Source organism: Ambystoma mexicanum, chromosome 6q, assembly GCF_040938575.1.
Source record: "Ambystoma mexicanum isolate Mex_15411 chromosome 6q, UKY_AmexF1_1, whole genome shotgun sequence".
Taxonomy (NCBI): Eukaryota; Metazoa; Chordata; class Amphibia; order Caudata; family Ambystomatidae; genus Ambystoma; species Ambystoma mexicanum.
The window spans coordinates 230,316,699-230,341,415 of NC_090937.1; the positions used below are offsets into that span (position 1 = coordinate 230,316,699).

Sequence of the window (24,717 nt, forward strand, 5' to 3'; positions counted from 1 at the left end):
TCAGACCATCCCTATCCTCAAATCCATCCAACGAAGAATAGATCCTTCCCTGGTGAATCCTAACCTCACCAGAGCTGTCAACCCCAGAATTGAAAAGATTTTCCGGGCAGCCCAGTCTGACCCTCTGTATATAAGGGGACATCTTAAACCAGATTCCCTAGTGGTTACCAACACTAGAAAAAGGGCTGGCACGCCCTTATCTTCATCAGAAGCTCCTCCCGACAAGGAGAGCAAAAAACTTTACGGGTTTGGCAGGAAGGTAGCCTCAACGTCCGCCTACCAAGCAAGGATTGCGAATTCCACCACCCTGTTGGCTAGTTACAATTGCCATCAATGGGAAGAAGTCGCGGCGCTCATTGCCTCTGCTCCAGAACCGTTAAAGGGCCAGCTGGCTCGGATCTCGGCAGAGGGGAGAGCCGTGTCTGGTTGCATTTTAAAAGCAACTTTCGACGCCGCTGACAACGCAGGGAGATTGATAGCAGAAGGTACTGTTATCAAGAGACATGCGTGGTTACGGCAGTCGGGATTCAAGACAGAAACCCAGGCTTCTTTAATAGACAAGCCAGTGGAACCCGACCTATTGTTTGGGAAAGCGGTCGAAGACGCACTTAAAAATGCCAAAGATGAATATGAGACTCTCAAATCCCTTGGCCAGCTTACCAACAAACCCCCTAACCAGAGGGGGAACAGTAATTTTCGTCGCCCACGCGGCCAAAATTCACAAAGAGGCAACTATGCCCAGGGACAGGGTACACAATGGAATAACAACCAGCAGTCTACCCAGAGTTACGGCAGGGGTAACAAGAGAGGTCGTGGAAGAGGCAGAGGCAGCCCCAACAAGGGAGGTGGCACGCCTCCACCAAAACAGTGACGCTCAGTTCAGGGTCCCTTGTCACGCAACCCCAGTAGGGGGACGCATTTCCACCTTCACCCAGGCTTGGGAAGGGATCACCTCAGACAGATGGGTGCTGTCAACAGTATCCGCAGGATATTGTATAGAACTACTGCAGCGTCCCCGGAACAATCCTCCACGACAAAGAGTGCACTCCCTAGAGCATCAAAGGATCCTTCTCGAGGAGATCGCCATTCTGCTAGAAAAGGACGCGATAGAACTCGTCCCAGGACACCAGGTAAACAAGGGTATCTATTCAACTTACTTCCTTGTGCCAAAGAAAGATTTGACAATGCGCCCAGTATTGGACTTACGGCCTGCCAACAAGTATGTCAAGCCCCAAAAATTCCGTATGACCACGCTACAAGAGGTAATCCCCCTCCTAAAAAAGGGGGATTACATGGCAACCTTGGATATGAAAGATGCTTATTTTCATATTTCCATGCTCCCAGCGCACAGAAAGTACTTGCGCTTCAAGGTCGACAGTCGCCACTACCAATTCAAGGTACTGCCCTTCGGGATAGCTTCAGCACCAAGGGTATTCACCAAGGTACTGGCGGTGGCGGCTGCACACCTACGCAGGGAGGCAATCCCGGTGTACCCTTATCTGGACGACTGGCTCATAACGGGGGAAACCCCAGGAATTTGCAGGTCAAACATTCAGAGGACTATCGACCTCCTCCACGAATTAGGCTTCTCTATCAACGAGAAAAAGTCAAGTCTGGTGCCAAGCACCTCAAAACAGTTTCTAGGAGCTATCCTAGATACTCAGAAAGGATTGACCTTCCCTTCGGAAGAGAGAATTCGGAATATACTTCTGCAAATTCCGCATTATCAGTCAGGTCAACAGATAACAGTACGCAAAGCTATGCGGTTACTGGGCATGATGGCGTCATGCATTTACCTGGTCCCCCACGCGCGTCTGCGCATGCGTCCCATGCAGGAATGGTTGGCGAAACAGTGGTCTCAGGCAAGTGGTCATTGGGACGATCTAGTGGTCGTTTCGCCAACACTCGTACAGAGCCTACACTGGTGGACAAGAGAGAATCTCGCAAAGGGGAAACCCTTTTACGATCCCGAAGTACAAGCCGTGGTGACTACAGATGCATGCCTGACTGGGTGGGGAGCTCACCATCTCCACCACACAGCTCAGGGTCTCTGGTCTCACTCAGTAGCCAAGAACCACATCAATCTGCTAGAGCTTCTGGCAGTTTTCCCAGCGCTAAAGACGTTCGAGCCCCATCTACTGAACTTGTCGGTGCAGATCAGGACGGACAGCACGACAGCCATGTTCTATCTGAACAAGCAAGGGGGTACTCGTTCGCCAAATCTGTCCAAGCTTGCCCAGAAAATATGGATATGGGCACTCAGACGGAACATCTTCCTGTCATCACAACATGTTCCAGGGGAGCTCAATTCCCTAGCGGATGCTCTAAGCAGAGACTCCCTCCCAGAAGAACACGAATGGGTCCTTCACAGAGACGTAGTAGAAGATCTCTTCTCTCAGTGGGGTTTCCCCACTATAGACCTATTCGCCACAAGCAAAAACAAACAATGCCCAGGATTTGCATCCAGGTTCCCCCAGCCGGACTCCCAAGGGAATGCCCTGTGGATGAACTGGTCAGGGATGTTTGCGTACGCTTTTCCACCAACTCCTCTCATCAGGAAGGTGGTGTACAAGATGAACAAGGAATCGATGACGCTCATCCTAGTTGCTCCCATGTGGGCGAGACAACCATGGTTTCCACACCTACGCAGGATGGCGGTGTGCGAGCCCATCAGACTCCCAGCCTGGTACAACCTACTGTCCCAGCAACAGGGTCAAACAGTGCATCAGGAACCCAACTCTATGAACCTAGCAGCATGGCTCCTGAAGTCATAGAGTTTGGACATCTCAAATTACCACAGAGGTGTATGGACATTCTAAAGGAGTCCAGGAAACCAAATACAAGGCACTGTTACTTTGATAAGTGGAAAAGATTCGTTATCTGGTGCCAGAATAAACAAATCAACCCGGTTGATTGCACTCCTTCCAACGTTGTGACATACATGCTCCACCTGCTGGATGCAGGGTTGGTTTTTAACTCGCTGAAAGTACACCTGGCAGCCCTCTCGGCTTACACCACATCCCATAACAAGGTCTCGTGGTGGAAAGTACCAGTGGTTAAAGCCTTCATGGAAGGAGTAAAGAGACTTCACCCTCCTATTTCGAACCCACCGCCAGGATGGGACCTCAACGTGGTGCTAGCTAAGCTCATGGGACCCCCATTCGAACCCATGCATAAAAGTAGTCTCAAACACCTGACTTATAAAACGGCCTTCTTAGTAGCCATTACCTCCATAAGAAGGGTCAGTGAAATTCAGGCTCTGTCAGTGCAGGATCCTTTCTTTACTATCCACAAGGACAAACTGGTTTTACGCACACACCCTAGGTTCTCACCTAAATTCATATCCAAGTTCCATGTAAACCAGTCCATCGAGCTTCCGGCTTTCTTCCAAAACCCGCAAAGCTCGGCTGAGGTGAAACTACACACCCTAGATGTGCGTAGGGCGGTCCTATACTATGTAAATAAAACCAGACCGCTAAGGAAAACAGATCAACTGTTTGTCTCCGTAGCTACAGGCAGAGAGGGGGATCGCGTCTCTAAGGGCGCTATCTCAAAGTGGATTATCAACTGTATACAGCTGTGTTACTCTCTTTCTGAAAAGACTCTGCCTTTTACGCCAAGGGCCCACTCTACTAGAGGCATTGGTGCCACTCTGGCTTTCATTGCAAATGTTCCCCTCGACACCATTTGCAAAGCAGCTACTTGGAGCTCTATTCACACTTTTACTCAGCATTACTGCATTGACACTCATTCCAAGACAGATACACAAGTGGGACAAGCGGTTCTAAGACACCTGTTTGCTCATGACCCTTCTCACATCCCACCTCCTTCTTCTGGTACTGCTCGCTAATCTATGCACAGCATGTGATCTAAGCAGATTCCACAAGCCTCAGAAGGGATACATTACTCACCGTAATCGTATTTCTGATGCTTGTATCTGCTTAGATTCACATGCGACCCACCCTTCCTCCCCTCCGAGAGAAGGCGCATGATTACTTGTAGTCTTACCTTTCTGTCTATCTGCTTGGATTATCTGTACTCACGCTACTCCTCATGCTTCCTCATGTCAGAAAAAATACAATCTGAGGATCCTACACGCGTGAGGGATCTTGGGTACAGTGGACGTCACACTAGGGATAGTATTACTGGCACGCCTGTGTCGACGCCCATTTTCGACTTTCGAAAAACAAACTGTAATACTCCGCAGCTTCCACTAGATGTCGGCCTATGCCCAGCATGTGAATCTAAGCAGATACAAGCATCAGAAATACGATTACGGTGAGTAATGTATCATATATATATATATATATATATATATATATATATATATATATATATATATATATATTGAAAAAACACGTGCCCCTGCGCGGTTGTAACACTACAAAAAACCACCCAGTAGGCAAGTACAAAAGCACCCCAGCACACAAGACCTAGCTATTCAAAATATCATCTTTATTAATGCAAAGTACAGCACATCATTAAAACAGAGGTAAAGTCATTCCCCTGTGACAGACATAAGGTGTACAAAAAGCACTCACCCCATGGACCAACTATACAGGCAGCTACGAGGGACAGCTATGGGGTCATGTATGGCCCCTACATACGCCAAGCTGTATATGGGATGGTGGGAGAAACATCAGGCGTAGACAGAAGAATTGGAAAAATGGACCCAACATGTGAAAATTTGGTATCGGTTCATAGATGATCTGTTTATTATATGGGATGGAACTGAATCAGAGTTTATGGAATATGTTGGTATACTCAATGATAATGTGCTCAATCTAGAACTAACAGCAGTCATTAGTAAGCAATGTTTGGTATTTTTAGATGTCCAATTCAAGGTAGTTAATGAAACCCTTACATCTAAATTATATAGGAAACCAACAAGTTCCAATTAGACTCTCCACGCCAAGAGTCATCATCCCAGAGCTCTAATAGACTCCATTCCCTATGGAGTATTTCTGAGAGCTAAAAGAGCATGCAGCAACAACAGTGATTACGAGAGAGAGGCTAAAAATATTAGCCAGAAATTTATCAGACGTGGGTATGGGAAACATGTTATCTCTAAAAGCTACATGAAAGCAGAAATGCCTACTAGAGAATCCCTTTTGTCCAGAAAATTGAAAGTGAATGACAAGAAAATCAGGTTAATCACAGGGTTTAACCATCAAGCCAAACAAATCAAAGGGATTATGAATAAACATTGGAAGGTTCTGCTCACTGATCCTCATTTTAAAGTAGTTTTGGCTGATGTTGCTAATATCACTTATCGTAAGGCCCCGACCCTCAAAACTATGTTGTCCCCCAGTATGGTGGTCACTAAACCAGCTGAGAATATGAGGATGACTAATATGAATAGAGTTGGCTTCTACAAATGTGCCCACTGCAAACTGTGTAATCATGTGTCTAAGGTCCCTTTTCGGAGTGTGAATGGCCAGTGTTGGAAATACAAACATAGAATTTCCTGCATCACAAAATATGTAGTATATGCTATTACATGTGCTTGTGGCCTTCATTATATAGGCTCGACGATAGGACCCCTTAAGATGCGGATTCTCCAGCATTATAGAGCCATTAAAAATTGAGATTTAACCTATCCTCCCCCTAGCCATTTCCAAGAGGTACATAATGGCGATGTTAGATTCCTATCTTTTACAGGGTTGGCCCATATACCATCTATCAAAAGATTAGTCAACCGTGAATTGAGGTTGAGGCAACTGGAAGCCACACTCATATGCAAATTTGATACCTTGAAACCGAATGGTTTAACCATTGATGCTGAAATGTATGTATTTTTACAAAAATGAGTTAACGGTTGAATTATGCTGCTACTTTTTGCTATTGTATGTTTGACATAGGAATTGCTATTTGCACCTTGTGCATTGCACCTCTTTTTGGATCAATTTATACATTTCTTATATACTGTGCCGTATTAAGTGAAGTATTTCTTGATGAACTATGCTGCTACTTTTTGATATTGCACTTTCTGATATTGCATTTTTGACATAGGAATTGCTATTTGCACGCCAACAGGATTTGTCTATTAATATGAATTGGTTCACTTTTGATTCTGACTGTGACTGTTTATACACCCTACATGTTAGAGTCTAGACAATTGTAATCTATACATTAACACTGCTGAGTTAACATGGCACTGGCCATCTGATAGATTACGTGCATTTTAGAGGTTTGGTAGCGATTGGGCATTTGCCCATTTAGAACATGGCTGCTGTTTTCTGCTCGTCACACTAGGCTTAGAAGTGCTTGCCTTTAGAGGGGGCGTATGGCTAATAGCGGCCATTTCAGCTGCTCTTAGTCAGTTTATGACATGCAGGCACATTGGTGCGTCTGTGATATACAATGATTGATTTTAAGGAATCATTTTAAAAGTGTTATTTTCGAGCATCTCCAAGATTGTTCGAGCATCGCGGTAACCACCAGTATTGTATAGTGGAACTGTATACGTTATACGGGACTATTTACCTATAGGATATACCGTTTCTATAGGCATATGACCATTCCAATATGGAGGTAATTACGTACGAGAGGTTTTCCATCATCATGATAGATGCGGTCACATGACCGCTTTTTCACGTGATGCGGTACGAGTGGGGACGCTCTGGAATTGCACTTCCCTTTTAAATGCTATGATGTAAACCATGCATTTGGATAATAATAGTCTGAGGAAGCCTGAGCATTCAGGCGGAACGCGTGACTTTTTCCACCCCTGGGGTGAGTGCTTTTTGTACACCTTATGTCTGTCACAGGGGAATGACTTTACCTCTGTTTTAATGATGTGCTGTACTTTGCAATAATAAAGATGATATTTTAAATAGCTAGGTCTTGTGTGCTGGGGTGCTTTTGTACTTGCCTACTGGGTGGTTTTTTGTAGTGTTACAACAGCACAGGGGCATGTGATTTTCAGTGTTTAACGAATTTGGCTAAGTTCGTTTCCCCAGCACCAGCCACTAAATGAGGGAGAGCGCCACTTTTTGGCCAAACCAGTTTACTTATATAATTATTTACTTTCTAGTTTCCTTCATTACAAAGCATTGGCCTAAATGGTATCAGGACTATTCTCTTTAACTCAAATATCTGTGCTTTTACAACATTACATGACACTTGAATTCTGTTTTTACCCAACAGTGCCATACCATGAATAATTGAAATGCATGGAATGTAGCTTATTACAATGTGCTTGAAGGGTGATTTTTAGCAGTCTTGTCCTTTTTTTAGTCTATCATTTTTATAGCACTCTTGAGTAATAGCTTTTGCTTTCCTTGAAGTCTCTCCAATGGCTAAGGGACCTGGAGATGCTGCATTCCATACTTACGTGCTACACACACCCTTTTGTCTTTCACATGAAAATGTCTGTCTCACAATACTGTGAGATGGCCTCCCGTATCATAACGTTTTTCTCAATTGAAAGTCACAGAGTAATGGGAGGTTATGTGGTGCGTCTGCTCTTTGACCTCATGTATACTGTAAAACCATTTTCCAAATAGAAATAGGACAAAAATGGGCCCATCTTGGCCAATCTTGTTAGAACAAAAAGGGACCCATCTGTGTTCTGCGTTCATTGATGTTCGTCCCTGGTCATGACATGCTCAGATGTCCCATGCGATAGATTTCAAGACACTCCATCTAAGTGAACCAAGTAATGTCTACTTGTAAAGTCAATTGAAGAGCAGTAAAAAGTGTATGTGAATGAAATCATGTGTACACATATTCTCCAGCTCTATGCACCATCTCAGAGAGCGAGTATATAATCTGCAAAGCAGTTTTGAGTTCCTGGATTGCGACGCGCATTCTTCATCTGCCCGATTCCGCTCATCACCATCATCATGTGCTTATTTTAAGTACTCTGAAAGCAATTTATTGTGTTATATTTTTCCATTTAAAGTGTTCTCCATATATTAGCGCAGGGTTTTGGAATCTTTGGCTCTCCAGATGGACCCGGATTACAACTCCCATAAACCATAGCCAGCATAGTCAAAGAAGAGGGGTCATAGGAGTTGTAGTCCAAAACACCTGTAGAGCAGCAGGTTGGCAAAACCACTGTGTTAATACTTGCCCATGCCAAGCCCTAAAGTAAATGTTATCCTGATATCTCGATTTGTGTCTGTTTTTAAATGTTGCAGGCTTCTCTCCCTGATGTGGACAGTCCTTATTCTAAGAAGCTCAGATCAATAGTGGAGCACATCCAGAGAAAGCGGCCGTATTCCATGAAGGTAGGAAAAAACAAAAGACGGGAGCACATGAAAAAGTGGGAAGTGGCCTGCAGTTTATATCCATAATTAATCTTATTCCCTTTCACTATTGTTTCAGAATGTCCAAAATATTTTGTAAATACTAAGAACAGCTGCCAAAGACCAGCATATGTAACTTTATTACAAACAGTCATGCAATTGCATTCCTACCCATTTAAGTTGTTGCATAATGCATAACTATAGTATTGCTTCTGTAAAAAAAAAAATGCACTGTCTCCATGGTTTAAAGTCCTTTTTATGTTAGTGTAACTAAATCTCATAGTCAGGGACGTCATTTCACCAAAATGCCAGGGGTAGCGGAAGTGACATCACACGACCCTTGACCCCCCCCCCTGATGACATCACAGGAAGTGATGTCATTTAACCCCACCCTGAAGTGATATTCCGGGAAGCGATGAAACATGACCTTTCACCTGTTGACAAAACATGAAGTGACATCACATAGTATTGTACACTATGAAAAATATGGTTACGATATCACTATAATGTGATGTACATTTCATGCAAGAATGGATGCCTTATGTAGCGTTAAGATCAGTGTGTATAGGCCCATATTATCAAATTACTGTGAATGCAAGCAGACGTCCATGACCAAATGATAATGATGTGTTATTATATAGCACTTACGCTTAAGCGCTTTATATAGAAAAAATATACACCCGATATCATCCAACCTGTGTCGGTACTCATTTATCGACCTCAGAAGGATGAAAGGCTGAGTTAAGGCGTTTAAGAACAGACTAAATCAGTGACTCACCCCCTGAAGTGTGCCCGAAATAAACCCTTAATGAGTCTAGCAATTATTGTACAGAATTCCAGTAAGACACATTATTTGGTTTCCTATTCTTTCTTATTTATGGTCAGTGCTGAACGTGTTAGACTTGTGGCACTCCTCTTCTTATTTTTTTTTTTAAAGGGCCTGAACATGAATGCCAGCCACTCCAGGATCTTGCATTACAAAAAATGAAAAAAAAATGTTTTTTTTTTTTTTTTTTACAGAGGTCGCAAGGGAGACCACAGAGGTCGCAGTTGCGACCTCTGGTGACCCCCAAATGACGTCCCTGCTCATAGTGTCAACTAGATTTCTTTGGGGGTTGGGGAAGATTGCTCACATTGAAGAGTGAACACTTTTGAAAATGTACACGGCCAACTGCTCTTAATAACAAATCTAGTTCTGTGACCGGCTGGTTGAATTTATCTTTGCAACTGGTGCTCAATGTAGGAGCGGTTTTATACCAGTTAGAAAGTGGGATGGGAGCAAACTACAGTATTCCACCTAGTTTTACTAGATCTCTGCCTGCTACACCATCTACTCTGTTTAGTCTCTTACTTGCTTTCCTCTTGCATAATGCATACACAAGGCTATCTAGATGTTACGCAAAAGAATGATCAATAGCCCCGTCCAGACTGTACATCGACACATCTACTGCAATAAGACACACTGTAGTTAGCCTCCAGAGCTCACTTTGCTCTGATTATGATTGCATTATATATTAGCACCCATGGGAGGGTGCTGGCCAAACTGTTTTCAGACCCTTTTTAATCATATCTATGTATTTGTGTCCATTCATGCAGCTAACCTTTAAATTTGGCAGAGTCCACTAACCCATTTGCATAGTCCGGTAGATTGTATGATGGGCAAGTACCATTTGCTTGAAACTTGTATGTAACATTTGCTGCAGTAAATGTCAGATAGGTTTCACTGTGCATAGCTGGCTTCTAGGTGGCAGCAGTGTGCCAAAAATACATGGGGTTTGTGATGACATGTACCATTTTACAGAAAGTGTATTTACATTTTTGTGTCTCCTGTTGCTATGGGTTGAGTGTATTTCTTTTATGTTGAGTAGGTGAAGTAAATTACTTAACCTGCAGGTCTAGTGGAATTTTTAAAAATGTTCAAGGCCTGGTTCGTCTCACTAATATCTTACTTCAGCGGTACTCAAAAATGCTGTATTGATGCTCATTTTATGTTTTGGATCCAAATAACTTCTGGTAACATTAGAAATATTAGTACAACATTGCTAATCAAATGGGTGTGTTTGCTAATCAAGAACATTTTAATTAGGAAACTGTGCTAATCACTTTTTGAAAACTAATGTATGCCTTGAAGTACTCCACCAGAGTGGTAACAATTTATGTCAGAGAGGTTGCCCCAATGGCTATCTTGGAAAGGGTATTTCCAAGCTTGCTACCTTGGATAATTGCACCATGTAACAATATCCCACTCTAATTGGTGTCTCCTCATGGTGGGGCAATGGGGGGCCACACCTGGAACCCAAGCCGTGTGAAGGACCATCCATTCCATGTAGGACTGAAGAGGGGTGGCCGGGTGGGTCTTGAATTTTTGACCTGTAAACACTCACGCTCTGCAAAGCGATACACAGAGAAAGGAAGGTGGCTCACAGGGAAACCAGCGGTGGAGGTATGTCGGATGTCATGTTCAGGCCACCTGATTTCAAAATTGAAAAACAGGTATTTATACTGTGGCACGGGCCAATGCTCATTGATTAGAAAGATACAATACCTGCAAAGGCCCACAAATCCCTACTTATCCTAACGTGGAGATGCTGGAACTTTTGAGCTTGGGACTATCAGGATGCATAGAGCAAATGGGGAAAACATACTTGCAAATCGGATTGCTCAGTATTTCAATAAATCTATCGGCACAGGCATAAAACCTCCTGATTTTGTGGGTTGGAGAAATGTGTAACCAAGAGAGAGTGATGCTGTAATAAACTAAACTAGAAAGAAAGAACCAGGTGTGCAAAATAGTGCATGGCTCTGGCTACTTTAGCAACCATAACTAGCGAAATTTGGGAGTTTTAGTGTGTGCTCCAACCATAACGCTCCTTAAAGCACATGTTTTCCCTAATATTATTTTAATGATATATCTAAACATGCCTACATTGTCCCACGCACCACCAAGCCACCATTTTATTCTCTGGATATGGCCTGGGTGAACATGCAGTAGACACTGCGCCTCTGCACGAGGGCCCATCCAAGTCACCCAATGTGTCCAAACACATAGTTGACAGACCCTAAGGCACCCAATGTAGCCACTGTGCATGGTCTGCCACCATGCCCTTTAACCAATTTGGCTGAGGCATGGCCTTTCTCCATGCCCTCGGACAATCTGGAGCACCCAATATGGCCAATGACATGCTCTTCGGTTATTCCCCAAGCACACCCACACCACATGGTGTGGCCATTGGGCATGGCCTGTTGCCACGTCCTGTGCCCCCCGTGATGGAACGCACCCCTCTGGGCAACCCCCTCGTCCTTTCCAGGGTTTTGACAGGGTGGCTGCTAAAACTTGAGAATTCTCCCTATGGAAAACCCAATTCCAAATGTCAAAAACACACCTTTTTCACACTATGGGCCTCATTACGAGTCTGGCAGCAACCGTGCCTGAACTTCCGGCAGGTTACCGCCGGACTCGTATTACCATTCCCACTCCGTGATTCCAGCAATTACCGGCGCATTACGACCCCGGTAACCCGGGAATTCCGGAGGCGGAATTTGGTAAATCCCCATTCCCATTGAGTCCTATAGGACTCAATGGGAATGGGGAAGTGGAAACACCGGCACCATCTCGTGATGGTGCCGGTGTTTCCACGTCTGCCTGGCAGGAACAACACCTCCCGCCTGCAGAACTCGAGATTACCCAGTATGGAAACAACGGTGGCAGCGGGTTTACCGCCACCGTTATTTCCATACTGGTTGACTCGTAATGAGGCCCTATATCTTTTGACGGATTTCCCAAAACTTTCCTGTTGTTTTGGAGAGCCTATGCCAACCGATTTTCTCTGACAATTCCATGCTGGTGCATCAAGTTGGACACAGTTATTAACCCTAGAAGTTTGCAAATCCAATGTCTCGTTGGATTAACCTTAACTACATGGTGACGACCATCACCCCATGATATATATATATTTCTGAGGATTCTATGACTAGGTGTAAATGTCTGGAAAAGTGTACTCAAAAGTCATATGATAGAAAACGTATCTGAACTAGAAATGTGGATTTGGGGTTCACCAACTACAGCCATACTAGCTTTAAACAATATGTGAGAGTAGTGTAAGGGTGCAGAAGTCAGGCTCTGACACATAGGGGTCATGGTATTGGCTATGAACCTTTATCCAAAGGTGTAAAAGGAAAAGAAAACTCTAACTTGCCCTAACTCTAAGAGGGGTTTCCCTGCCCCAACGGAAATAACTAGTTTCAGAACGTCCAAAGTAAAAGTCCCACTGTCCAGTGTCAAAATAATAACTCTGTCTCTTACACACTAAGCTAACAAAACGAAAGTGTCTTCTTGTTTCAGAGGGGTGACTCCCTTCTCCTTGTCAGATTCTCTTCATCTAACTGCAGCCACGCATTTGCTGTCAGAGAAATATCTGTCTTTCCTCAGCCTTCCTCAGGCTAACAAATCCTTTTCTTTGGGATCCCAGTCCCTGGTTGGTAGCCTTGGCCTGCTCTTGCAAGCTACTGTGCTAAGAAGCCTTGTCTGGATGCTCTCTCCTAGCAGGTCCCTAACCCTTGGGTGCAGACCGGATTCCTTTGCACCAAGTGGTGCACTGCACAAGCATTGCCTGGATGTTCTCTCCAAGCTGTATGGGTCCCTGACCCTTGGGTGCAGAGCTGGTTCCCTTTTACCACTGATGCACTTTGAAAGTGTTGCCTGGATGCTCTCTCCAAGCTGTAGACCTGGTTCACTCTACTGCCAAACCTTAGTGCAGTTCCATGTACGATTTGGGTTTGAGTCCCAGACTCGCTTCTCCAGTGTTATTCTCATTTTCTGTAGGCTTGGTTTACTCTCCTACCAAGCTTTAGCACAAGTCCATGTACTATTGGGTATTGTATTCTCAGTTTCTGCGGACTTGGTTTACTCTCCTGCCAGGCCTTAGTATAGTTCCATGTAGGATTTAGGTGCGAGTCCCAGACTCGCCTTTCTGGCGACATTCTCAATTTCTGTAGGCTTGGTTCACTCTCCTGCCAATCACAGACTGTGAACCACTAGAATGCTCAAAGTGGTTTCAACGCAGACTGCATTTTTCTGCACTCTCTCTTCGTCTCAGTCCCAGGTGAGTATTGAGATGACAACTCACTAGTCCTCTTCTTCATCCCAGTTCTCTCTATTCGAGTGGTCATAGCAAAATATATGGCATGTGACTGTAAGTGTGAAGAGGACTGATAGGAGGAAGGACAGGTGGGGCAATTCTTGAAAGGGGCCCTAGGGTCATGTTTTGGGTGGGAGTACCACATTCTACCTATGTGGTCATCACTGGTCCCAAAGGGGGTCTCCCCTCCCATGAGATCCGCCCACAGCTGTGGTCCCTCAGGGGGACTATTGGGTAGCAGCCTCACCACCCTGGCCTCATGTGAAGGGGGTTCCCCTTCGGAATCAGTGATGACATCATGGGATTTGTCACAGTAGCATTAGAGTCCATTTTAGATAGTTGCATCTACAGGGCATCAGCGTTTTCAGGGAAGGAGGAGCGACTAATACACGGAAACATAGCAAGCAGATGACAGGCAATAAAATATAGCATTCTCCTACTTCCTGAAGTAAGCTTAACCATTCCAGATCCTTAAACGCTCCTGCAGAACTTTTGGACTTATTTCAGTATTCAACCATGAGAAATCTAGTGCAGGTCACTGACGTAGAATTCGTGACCCACGGTTTCTGCAACTGTTCTGGATTTGCAAGGTTCTGGTTGATGAATGAGAGGTTATTCACAATGGTTCACTTGAAATTAACTCTTCTTTTAAAACCTGCTTGCTATGTTTGATTAAAATCAACCTGCCTGACTGTGGAAATCGGTTGAATTGATTCTCACCATTTGCAATGAAAAAGGCTCTCCCTTAGATAAGGCATGGTTGCACACTTTGGCATACCTCAATGACATAAAAGACATGGGGGGTTCATTATGAGTTTGCGGTAATACAGCAGTACTGCAATGGTGTGCAGCATGCACACACCTTCCACGGTAATGGTAGTTCCACCCAGCGGAATTACTGCCAAAACAGGGCACCCTGATTGTAAATACGTCGATATTCGGTGGAATTACCGTTACCACCGGTCAATCAGCGCTAATTCTGCCCGCAGACTAACTGTAGCGTGAATAGCGGCCTCGCCGGAACGGGAAGCGCGGTCGCAGAGATTTAGAAAAACTCAATCACCCTGAATCCCCCACTTCCTGTAGCCATCCGGACCCACAAGTCACAGAAAACATGTCCCAAGAGAAGCCAGGAGAAAAGGTGCCTGAACTTTGGCTTCGTAAGCCAAAATTCAGTGAGGGAGAGCTTCAGGTGCTCACTGTTGAGGTGGTTGCCCATTGTGAGGAACTGTATGGCACTCACCAGAGGAAAACATCTGAGCAGCGGAAGTCCGCAATCTGTACATCCATCAGCCAGAAGGTGACGCCCGTAGGCATTGTCCCCCGGGATGGGGAGGACTACTGTAAAAGTTGGAATGACCGCCGGGTCAGGGCGCACAGCCTCCTCTCCCAACACAGACTGGAGGCACTGGGCGAAGGTGGTTGCACGACAGAGCCCCTTGCCCGGACCTTGTGGGAGGAGAAGGCGAGCACCATCCTCGACACAGAGAGAATTGAGGGAGTTGGTAGAATGGAGGCTTGTGTCAGCAGCCAAGAGGGAAGAGTTGAGTTTGTTCCCCCTCCCTCTGCCAATTCACAGGGCAAATGACCAACCAAAAACGTGTCTCTTAGTTCAGATGGGCCCAATGGACAGGGTTAGATGCCAGCACATGGCCATATGTATACACCACCTGACGCATGTCCATACAGAGCCAGTTTCAGGCATGGGTGATCCAGCCAGTTGCCCGGGGTGCCACATCAGCCCCACAAACAGGCAAGGGGGGGGTGCAGAAAAAAATAATTCCCTGTGTGCTGCCGGGCCAACGCTGTGACTGCATGCATGAGTGGTGTTTAAACTGTGCATGTAACCTTGCACAGCAGCATGAAACTGCAATTGCAGCACCCATGTGTGCTGTGAAGGGCAAATTCCAAACGTGGACCCTCAGACCAACTGTTTAGACAGTCCGCCTTGGCAGCATAAGGGGCAAAGAGCAACTGCCCATCTGGTGGACACAGCAGTGACATATCCACCTTGCTGTGGTCACATGCAATGGCCCATGAACAACCATACCCTTCTGCCTTCATGTATGGGATGTCCCTCAAACAATTAGCAGGTGTGACTAGCAAGGCAACATACAGGAATGCACGATGATTGACAGCAGGGCTGCAGCTGACTCAGGGTGAGGCGGTGGAAGGGTAGTGAATGCCAATCGACGTCCCATGGCTGGGCCTCCAGAGCAACGTCATCAACCACCATCCCTGAAGGGCCAACCAAGGGGAAGGGCAGGCGTAAGGGACACCATGAGACACCAGGGTCCAGCATCACCACACCTGCCAGTGCCAGCACAGCACTGGACCTGTTACACCTGATGCAGACATGGCAACTCCAACTGCTCCCCAACAGACGACAAAAGTGGTCATGACAGGTGACCCAGCTGCTGGCAGGCATGCTGGAGCCACCGTGGTTCCATCCACATGACAGACCCACGAAGCCCCCACATCACCTGGACAGCAAACTTTCATCCTGAGCATCAGGGTCAGTCACCTGAGTGTGAGTCGGACATCCAGTCCTATGTCTCCCATTGTTTCAGCCCCAGGCCTTCCCATAGCTTTCAATCAATTCCCCAGGCCACACCGAACAATGCGCTCATGTGGAGGCTTGAGGCAATGAGGTGCACCTGGCGGCAATTGCCGACACACAGGCCCTCCAACTCCAGGTCATCCGGGACTGCATCCAAGGTGCCACACACTAGATTGTGCAGGCCATGGAGCGTGACTGGGATCAGCCAGCTACTACAACATCTGCCTTGAATGTCTGCGGGCAAAGGGTACATGAGCTGACTGAAGGCATCTTAGCCTTTACCAAGGCCATTCAGCAGAACATGGAGCTCACAATGCAGCACATCCAGGGGCCAGGATCAGAACAATCCAGTTCCGTGACCCCAATGAAGGGTTCATCGCTGAGCACGCCAAGGTGCCATTCTGGGTGCACTCTGGCCCCAAGTGTGCTGGGGGACACCAGTAAGGGAAGAGGCCAATCAAGTGACGTAGAACTTGGTGATAGGCGCAAGGGTGTGTTGGGCATGGTGTTGTGGGTTGGGGTAGGGTGTGATGGGGATGGTGTTGTGGGGAAGGGAGATAGGGGTGTGACTATTTTCACATTAAACCTTAGTTCACATGAAGCAATGCCAGGACATTCCTTTTTTTGTACATGTGTTCATTCACTAATGTGACAATATATACAGTGGTGCATGGCATGTAGAAAGAAATGTGATCAGAAAACATTGTCCATAATTTCCTGACAAAACATTCGTCCTGCTCTGACCTCATCCCGCCCACTGTGTGCAACTGCTTCATCCACAGGCATTGTATCCGCCTCCTCAGGGGGTGGCATGTCCACATCAGGGGATAGAGGGACATTCCTCCTGAGACAAATATTGTGCAGCATGGCACATACCAGCACAATTTTGCCTATCTTTTCAGGCCTAAACATAAGTGCCCCTCCGGTATGGTCCAGGCTGCGGAAAAGGGGCTTCAGGAGGCCAAAGGTCCACTCAATACAGAGCCTGGTCCTTCTTTTTGCATCATTGTATGCCACCTCCATGGCCATCTGTGGATACTGCACAGGTGTCATGAGCCACGGGAGCTGGGGGTGTCCAGAGTCACCTGCAAGGAGAAAGGTCAAATATGTCAGTCACAGTGAATTGTGTATGTGTTGCCATTTACGACAGCATGTTAATGGACATTCTGTGCATGCATTAAGGGCTTCATTGCACCACATGTCTTGCTATCACCGTATGTGCATGTGGAATCCAGCAGTATTTGCATTGTTGTTACCCCATGTTCCCATCTCACTGGCAGTAGGTGTCATTTTCAGGGTCTGATTGTTATGGCAAGATGCCACAGTGCCTGTTTTGGGCCTGTATGTTGCTCTCATGCATGCGCCCTGATAGTTGGTTAGTTACACCTGAGCAGGATTCTGGTATCAGCGTCTCTTGCATGATGGCGTCATGGACCTTAGTACTTGGCTGAAAACTGGCAGTGTTACTGTTCTGTGGTGCTGTCTCACACTTTGTGATACAATGGTTAGGGATGTATCATGTTGCATTGTGGTATGTGTGTGTGTGTGTGTAGTGGTAGGCCGCTGTGACAATGTGCATATGTGTATTCGAATAACATTGTCCATCATGTACTAGTCTTTTGGGTTGTAGGCTGTCATTTATTCATTGAGAGGGCAGGTCCTGCATGCACATGGCCTTGTCAGGGCATGCATGTTGCTGTTATGCCCATGCACCCCCTTCCCCCAATATACTTTCCTGCAGTGCAGCACATTGATATTGTGTGATGGCACTTGTACTTACCCACTATCCACGTCTGTTGTCCTCTGCGCCTCTCCATGTATCCAGGCAATGTACTATTGCATAGGACCATGGCATTGTGGGTGGAACCAGGGAAGCGGGCACAGCAGTGTGTGATGTAGAGGTCTGGATCGCAGTTCATCTGGATGTTCAGTGAGTGGTAGTACTTCCTGTTGCAGTACACAGCTTCATATGCCTGGGGGGCCACCAACACCTCATGGGGGAAGTCCAGGGCTGCAATGACATTTGGCATGTGTGCCACTGAATGACATCGTACCTTCATGGCACGCTCCTGTGCCAGCATGGTGGGCAGAGAGATATACCGTGACACATGGCACAGGAGGGCTTCCAGCACCTGTCCGAGCATGATAGAATATGTTGACTGTGACATGCCGTGCAGCATGGCAACAGAGTGCTGAAAGGTGCCACTTCCCAGGAATTTCAGAACGGACACTCGCTTTAGCAGCAGGGACACAGCTGTCCTGATATTAATCCTGCTCTCAATGTCCCCCTGGATTATGTTGAGCAGTTTACTTATGTTCTCCCTTTTGAGCCCGTACAGGGTTACCAGCTGGATGTTTGTTATGGTCCAGGGGTACATCCTGGGTATGGGCGCTCGCCTTACATGGCGTCTCCTCATCCTTCCTCCTCTCCTCCTCCTCCTCCTCATCTCTGCACTCTGTGCCATGGGCTGGTTTTCCTGCCTCTGTAGTTCCAGGCCAGCATAAGCAGCTGCTTATCCCAAGTCGCAATGTCTAATGGCAGCATGGTGTTGGAATGTGTGTTTGGGGAAGGCGTGTACCATATGTAGCCCTCTTGGGTGGATTGGGTGCATCTGTGACTTCATTTGTGGCACCTGTATGCATTTACCTCCACCTAAAAGGTGGAGGTAACTGCCCCTTGTTTTCAGCAGAATTACCGCCGAAATTTGGCTGTATTACCACCATGTCCAGACCTGTAATAACACAGTAACACAGCTTTGTAATTTTTGGTGACTCTTTTTCCACTGACGGTTTTACTGCTGACTCATAATTTGGCAGAACGGTAAATGTGACGGTTTAACATATACCGCTGGACTCTTTCAGGCTCCCCTCAGCCACCTCTGCTCCTTCTCTCATACCAGAATGTCTGGCCGCAATTCGGGAAGTATGTGCCGCCCATTATCTCTGCCTTAATGCCAGTGAGATGAGATCGTACTAATCGGGACACCTGCTCCCTCCTTTCCTCTCTCTCTGGCCGCCCACTCTGGGCCCTCTTCCTGCTCCTTAATGTAAGGCTAAGAACCTTGTTGTCATCTTCGTCTCCACCCTCTCCTTCTCTCCTCACTTCTCTGAAGTCACTAAGAAGTCAAACTATCAGCTGCACCTCCTCAGAGGTATTCTTCCTTTTCTCACTTTCCCCCAGAAGCTCACTGTCTCCAGAGTCCTGGTCCTCTCTAGGCTGGACTACTGCAACAGCCTCTGTCTAAATCTGCCTGTCTCTACTCTCTGACCTTTACAACTTAGCCAGAACAAGGCTACAAGACTTGTCCTTGGCCTCAAGCCCAGGGATTGTATCTCTCCAGCTCTGAAATCTCTTCACTGTCTCCCTGTGGCTGCAAGGATCAAGTGCAAGAACCTTTGCATCATCCACAAGGATTTCTGGTGCCTGGGACCGCACTACCTCCAACTTTCTCTTCCTAAACCTCTTCCTTCTCAAGCTCTCCGCTCATCCACCTCCAACCTCATCCACCTCCAACTCTCTGAGGGTCAGACACTTCTCCAAGCAGAGAGTGGGGGGCGCAGATCTTTCTCCTCGGCTGGGGCCTCCCTCTGCAACAGCCGCCCTGCCTCTCTCAAAGTTGAGCAGAACCATCTCCGGTTCCGGAAGCAACTCAAGAACTTCCTTTTCACTTCCGCTTTCTCTCTTCCTCTCCCCTACTGATGTCCCTGACTGCTCCACGCACTCGTCTCCTGGCTACACTGTGAACTCGGGCCCAGGCTTCTGCATGTACAGTTGCCCTCGTACTGCCTCTGAGCTCCCCAGCATTTAAAGGTCTGTATCTGCAACCCTACAGTCCCTTCTCACAGCACTTTTGACTGACCCGCTGGCTGCACTTATTCAGTTACCTGCACTTCTCCCTTCCGCCTCCCCCGTGCCACTTCTCCCCTCCCTCTTCCTCGCACGTGTGCAATCTGAATGAGACATGGCCTAGTAAGATCGTTGGTTTGTCCTCCCTTTGTCTCCCCCTCCTTGTCTTGTCGCGCCTAGCAACACTTGTGTACATGGGCGTTATAAATGCCATATATCATATCATATATCAAATCAAATCCCAGGCATATCCTTGGGGATATATGATCTGAATTGCAATCCTATCTTTCTAGCTGGAGGGGGCTGCTGAGTCTTCTTGTGATGTCTGAGCAGACTGTGTAATAGATGTAATAGATGACAGCAATTGCCCTCACTAGTTGACAGTGTGTAATCCAGGCTCTAACCACAGTAGACACCTGCATTCAAGGCTTGACCTCTGTTCTTCTTACAGCCTTCAGTCCTGTAGCCAATCAGCATGCTTGTAATGGTGTCTGTACCCAATAGTAAAGGCTGCATTCCATGCTTCCCTTTGTGATGGGCACACAATGGTCACTGGTCCAGAAGACATGGACGAGCTGTGTCACAGGAAGCCCCAGGTGAAGCTGCCCTTGTTCTCCCCCATCCAATCTCTAATAGCATTAGAGCCCTTACCATTGGACTCTATTCTGTGCCTGGTGACCTTCACCCTTCTGCTCGGGTTCCCTTATTTGGGTGGCGGTCCTCTGCAATTCAATAGAGCCTTCTGTTGAGGGCTCTATTGCTTCAGTAAAGTTAAGAATGCCCTGTTAAAAATAATCTCATGCACTGCATTATCAGGAGATTGCAATGTCTTTTTTCTGTAGGTATTGTCATATCTTTGAACTTATCAGTTCTCCAAGGAGTGCAAAGTGAGATGTATTTGGAACAATCCTTTTGAAGTCAATGGAGATGTAATTTTTGGGCGTGTGCTGAAGCTTTATTGGGAGTCTGATACCATTCAATTCTATGGGAGACAATTGATTTAATGAGAGGGTAAAAGGTGTATTAACCTAATGGGTCCTCCAGCGTCCTGTTCCCTTTCTCTTTTTATTACGTGACCTTTTAAATATGACTAACACTATTTGCTTTAAATCTCTAGCATGCAACAGTAACCTCAAACATCTCTCTTTCAGCTGCTCATCGTGAAGCAAAGGGACAAGCCAGAGATGATATTCCGACAGTTTCTGGTGGAGGACAAAGGCTTGTATGGAGGGGCTTCATACATGGATTTCCTGTGCTGTGTGCATAAAGAGATCCGCCAGCTGCTCACCTAGATGGGGACCGGAAGCCATTTTACGCGTTTTCTCACATCGAAAAGGGACCCTCATGGTGGTGCATTCACCTACAGGGCGTTGTCATCAGAGACTTTCTGTACAATCATGTGCCTCTTTGCAGTTTCTTACTTTCTATGCCTTACCATTTACTCCAAGAACATTTATTTAACTCATTGCTATGTGCAAAATAATACGCTCAGGTACAAATCTTACAGGTTAGGATGAGGCGTCTGTTTTTGTTATGCTGTATAGCAGTATTTGTTCACTCTCAGATTTTATATGCAATACACATACATTCCGTGTATATACAATCACAAAGTTTACAGAGCTCTTCTTCCGCTGACAACTCTTTCTGAATCAGATTGTGCATGCTATCGCTAGCAGTTAAGTGTCCCTATTTTCTCTTTATCAATCTGAGAAAGAATATAGTTTTATATTCTACCTTATTTTAAATACACCTTAAAACCTACATTTTTAAATCTGATCCAGGAAAATACAAGTAACAAAAATGTACATTAGTATTTTTTCTTATAAAACGCTTGTCATTAATACCAATTACGGCCAAGTGTTTCTCTTTTGATGCATTGGGAGTGCTCAATGTTGATATATTGAAATATATTTTAAATATCAGGCATTATGAAATTTCAATGAAAATCACTATAAATAGGTTTGCACATTAAGTTTAATAGAGAGATTTGTAATGATTAGATATCTCTTACATGGCATTCTAGTAAATATGTGTACGTTTTGATAAGAAGCTGATGTTTTTTTGCAGGTTTCTAGTGAACGGATAGGTAAGGCCTCTAGGAGGTGTAATGGGGCAGTGGTGCTGAGTCAAAGGGAAAGAGTGAAGAATGAAGTAGCAATCACAGACATCATTCAGCCAAGTTATTGCTTAGATACCTGGCAGTGTTTTCTCTCTCTCTCTCTCTCTCTCTCTCTCTCTCTCTCTCTCACACTCACTTTATAAGAATTGTAATGATGTGATTAATATCGGATGTGCAGTTTCTGGATCCAAGTAGAAAATCTGCTGCTTATGGCCTTGCATTTTCAAAGCAGATACAGGAAACTATTCCCAGACAGCTGCTGTTCCCCTGCAGGAGGTCTCCACCGTTGGGTAAGGATAGAACAACCTTCTTGTTTAAGGTACTGTCCCCAGCCCCATACAGTCTGTTCAATGGTGTCTTACGGAGGCCTTTTAACTCTGACTTCCGGTCAGACAACAGCATTGGCAAATGTCCACTTCAGATGTTGCAACTGCTGTACTTCTGAGTGCAATATGTGTGTCCCCTAACTTCGGACAGGGGATATTGTGTGTTCCTCTTTTTCTTGACAGCCTGCACCCTCAGATCATGATTATAATTCTGACAGCCATTCTTTTATTTATATCCAAATATCATTTCTGTCCTTCTCCCGCCGTGTGGTTAAATGTATTGGTTTGATGAAATGTCACGTAATGTCAGAGCTTGTTATTTAGTGAGTTTAAAAAGAAGGCAACTTGTGAACTCAAGGGGAAGTACGTGTTACTTGTCAGACTACACCCTTACCACTAGAATTGCATTGATGATTTTTGTAAGTAATTGTTTTTGTACAGTTATGTTCTAAGAATCTGATCTAAGCGACATAAAAATAGGCAATGTATCTTTCATGGTGAAGAAAAGTTTGCAATGTCAGATTTGTCAGTGCCAAAACAGGATCTTCTCATTAGACACTTGCCTCCACAGCTCTAGTCCTAAACCTTTCAACCTAGCATTCTGCAGTTTCAAGTTGAACCAGTAAGAGTGTTAGATTTAGGCTTCAATTAATAATTTTCATATAATAATTTCTTTTCCGTTGTGGTGAGAACTTAAAAGCAGATGGTTTAATCAAGTATGTGTTGTAACCTGTACCAACCATGGTTACTTTGGAAATGGGGTAACAAATACATAGTCAGAAAACAACATAATAATAATTTAGCATTTATATAGCGCTACGAACGCCATCTGAGCGCTGCTTATTATTACCCATGGTGTGTGGTACTCATTTATCAACTTGGGAAGGACTGAGTTTGGCCCTGGCGGCTATCGGGCCAGCAATACGAAAAGAAATGATGTTGCGTTTAGCATCACCAGTAGGTAATAGAATACGGAACACGCAAGCTATGAAAACCTTAATAAAATACCAATATCTGACTCAACAATGCACACCGATTTTAACAGCTGTGAGGAGTGCACCTCCAGGGCATCGATGGAGGCTACTGACACTCAGCATGCTACGCCTTCTCTGTTCAGTGCACCAAAGGATTTTGGATTTGAGGTGATTATAGACATGCACAGTGGTAATTTTCTTTGTCAACGTGAATTGCCAAGAGGCAACCTCTTCCTTGTTGCACATAAGTGCAAAATATCCCCTCCGTTAAATGGTCTCACTTTTACAACAAGTAGTGGAACAGTAAAGAGACAAAGACAGGCAAAATTACATTTGCACTTTAAACTTCTGAATTTTGACATTACACTTCTATGGTGCTCATTTCGATTGTGCCTGTAAATTGCACTGAGAGGGCTGCTCACGTGTACACTTACGTGTAAGCAGTTCTCTCTGTGCAACTATGATTTTTTTCACAAATGGTTGTTAATTCTTCATTGAATTCTGGAAACTGGGCGAGCTGAGTTTCTGTGCAGAATACCCAGACCATATGAAAACAGTTGTAAATGTTTCCTGAAGTCTTTGCTCTTTGCACATGGTATTTACATGAATCCCAGGTAATTCTGCCTGGTTTTTGCAGGTGCACGCGGATTTTAGCCTCCCCACCCACATTAATACCAATGTCGGTGGGGAGTCATGTACATTATCTGCGCAGAGCGGCTGGCCGGGGAGCTGTGGGTGGGGGGGGGTGGATGCAGACTTCATGTACCAAAGCTCTACGCAGATAATTTGCTGCCTCCCACTCACATCTAAATTAGCCTGTATGGCTCCTGTACGTCAGAGATTTGGGTGGGCTATGAAAACAATGATGCGAAAAAGGAATGAAGTGCCAAAAAAGGATTGTGTTCCCTCCTAAAAGTCCATTTTAAAATTAATATAACCACAGTAGATACAAGTTTTTCTGATATCAACAGGTTTTTTTGTTACCTGTTTAAAACATTCTATTAAATATGATGACTCCCGACTCCTTCCTTCTGTGTTCCTGTGTGCTCTTTTACATAATGTCATTCAAATGGATATGTTAATTAGAGATAGACACAAGGCAAAGGGAAATGTATCATATATGGTCATAAATGAAACCAGCAATATGTGTGTAATGTAAATAAAAAAGAGAATAAATTAAGAGTCATCATAAACATCTTTGTGTTTCTTACTATAGTTAACCATTCAGGTTATTGTCAATTAAATGTTATTTGTTCATCAGACATAACTGCGAAAATGAAAAAGTTTTTCTCATCTGATTTCAAGTTAACCAGCCAATTAAAATGCTAACTTATTTTTCCTAGAATGGATCCTCAATTGCATTGTGTTTATGGTACATCAGTAAAATGTGTTTTCAGTGGACAATAAGGACACTTACTCATAGGCCTGTGATCATTGTCTTTGGAACGCATGGTAACCTTACCCTGTTGTAAGGTAGGAAACTGTATTTTCACAATTTCCA

General features: G+C 45.2%; 1 protein-coding gene across 1 annotated transcript in view; it reads left to right on the forward strand.

Moving 5' to 3' along the window:
* SEC24D (SEC24 homolog D, COPII coat complex component) overlaps nt 1-24,409 on the forward strand; it is a 658,686-nt gene extending 634,277 nt beyond the window's left edge. Inside the window, exons 22-23 of the mRNA XM_069630689.1 lie at nt 8,145-8,234; nt 20,949-24,409. Coding sequence (XP_069486790.1) covers nt 8,145-8,234; nt 20,949-21,089 — 231 coding nt within the window. The 3' untranslated portion in view covers nt 21,090-24,409. The remainder of the gene's footprint in view (nt 1-8,144; nt 8,235-20,948) is intronic.
* The last annotated feature ends 308 nt before the right edge of the window (nt 24,410-24,717 follow it).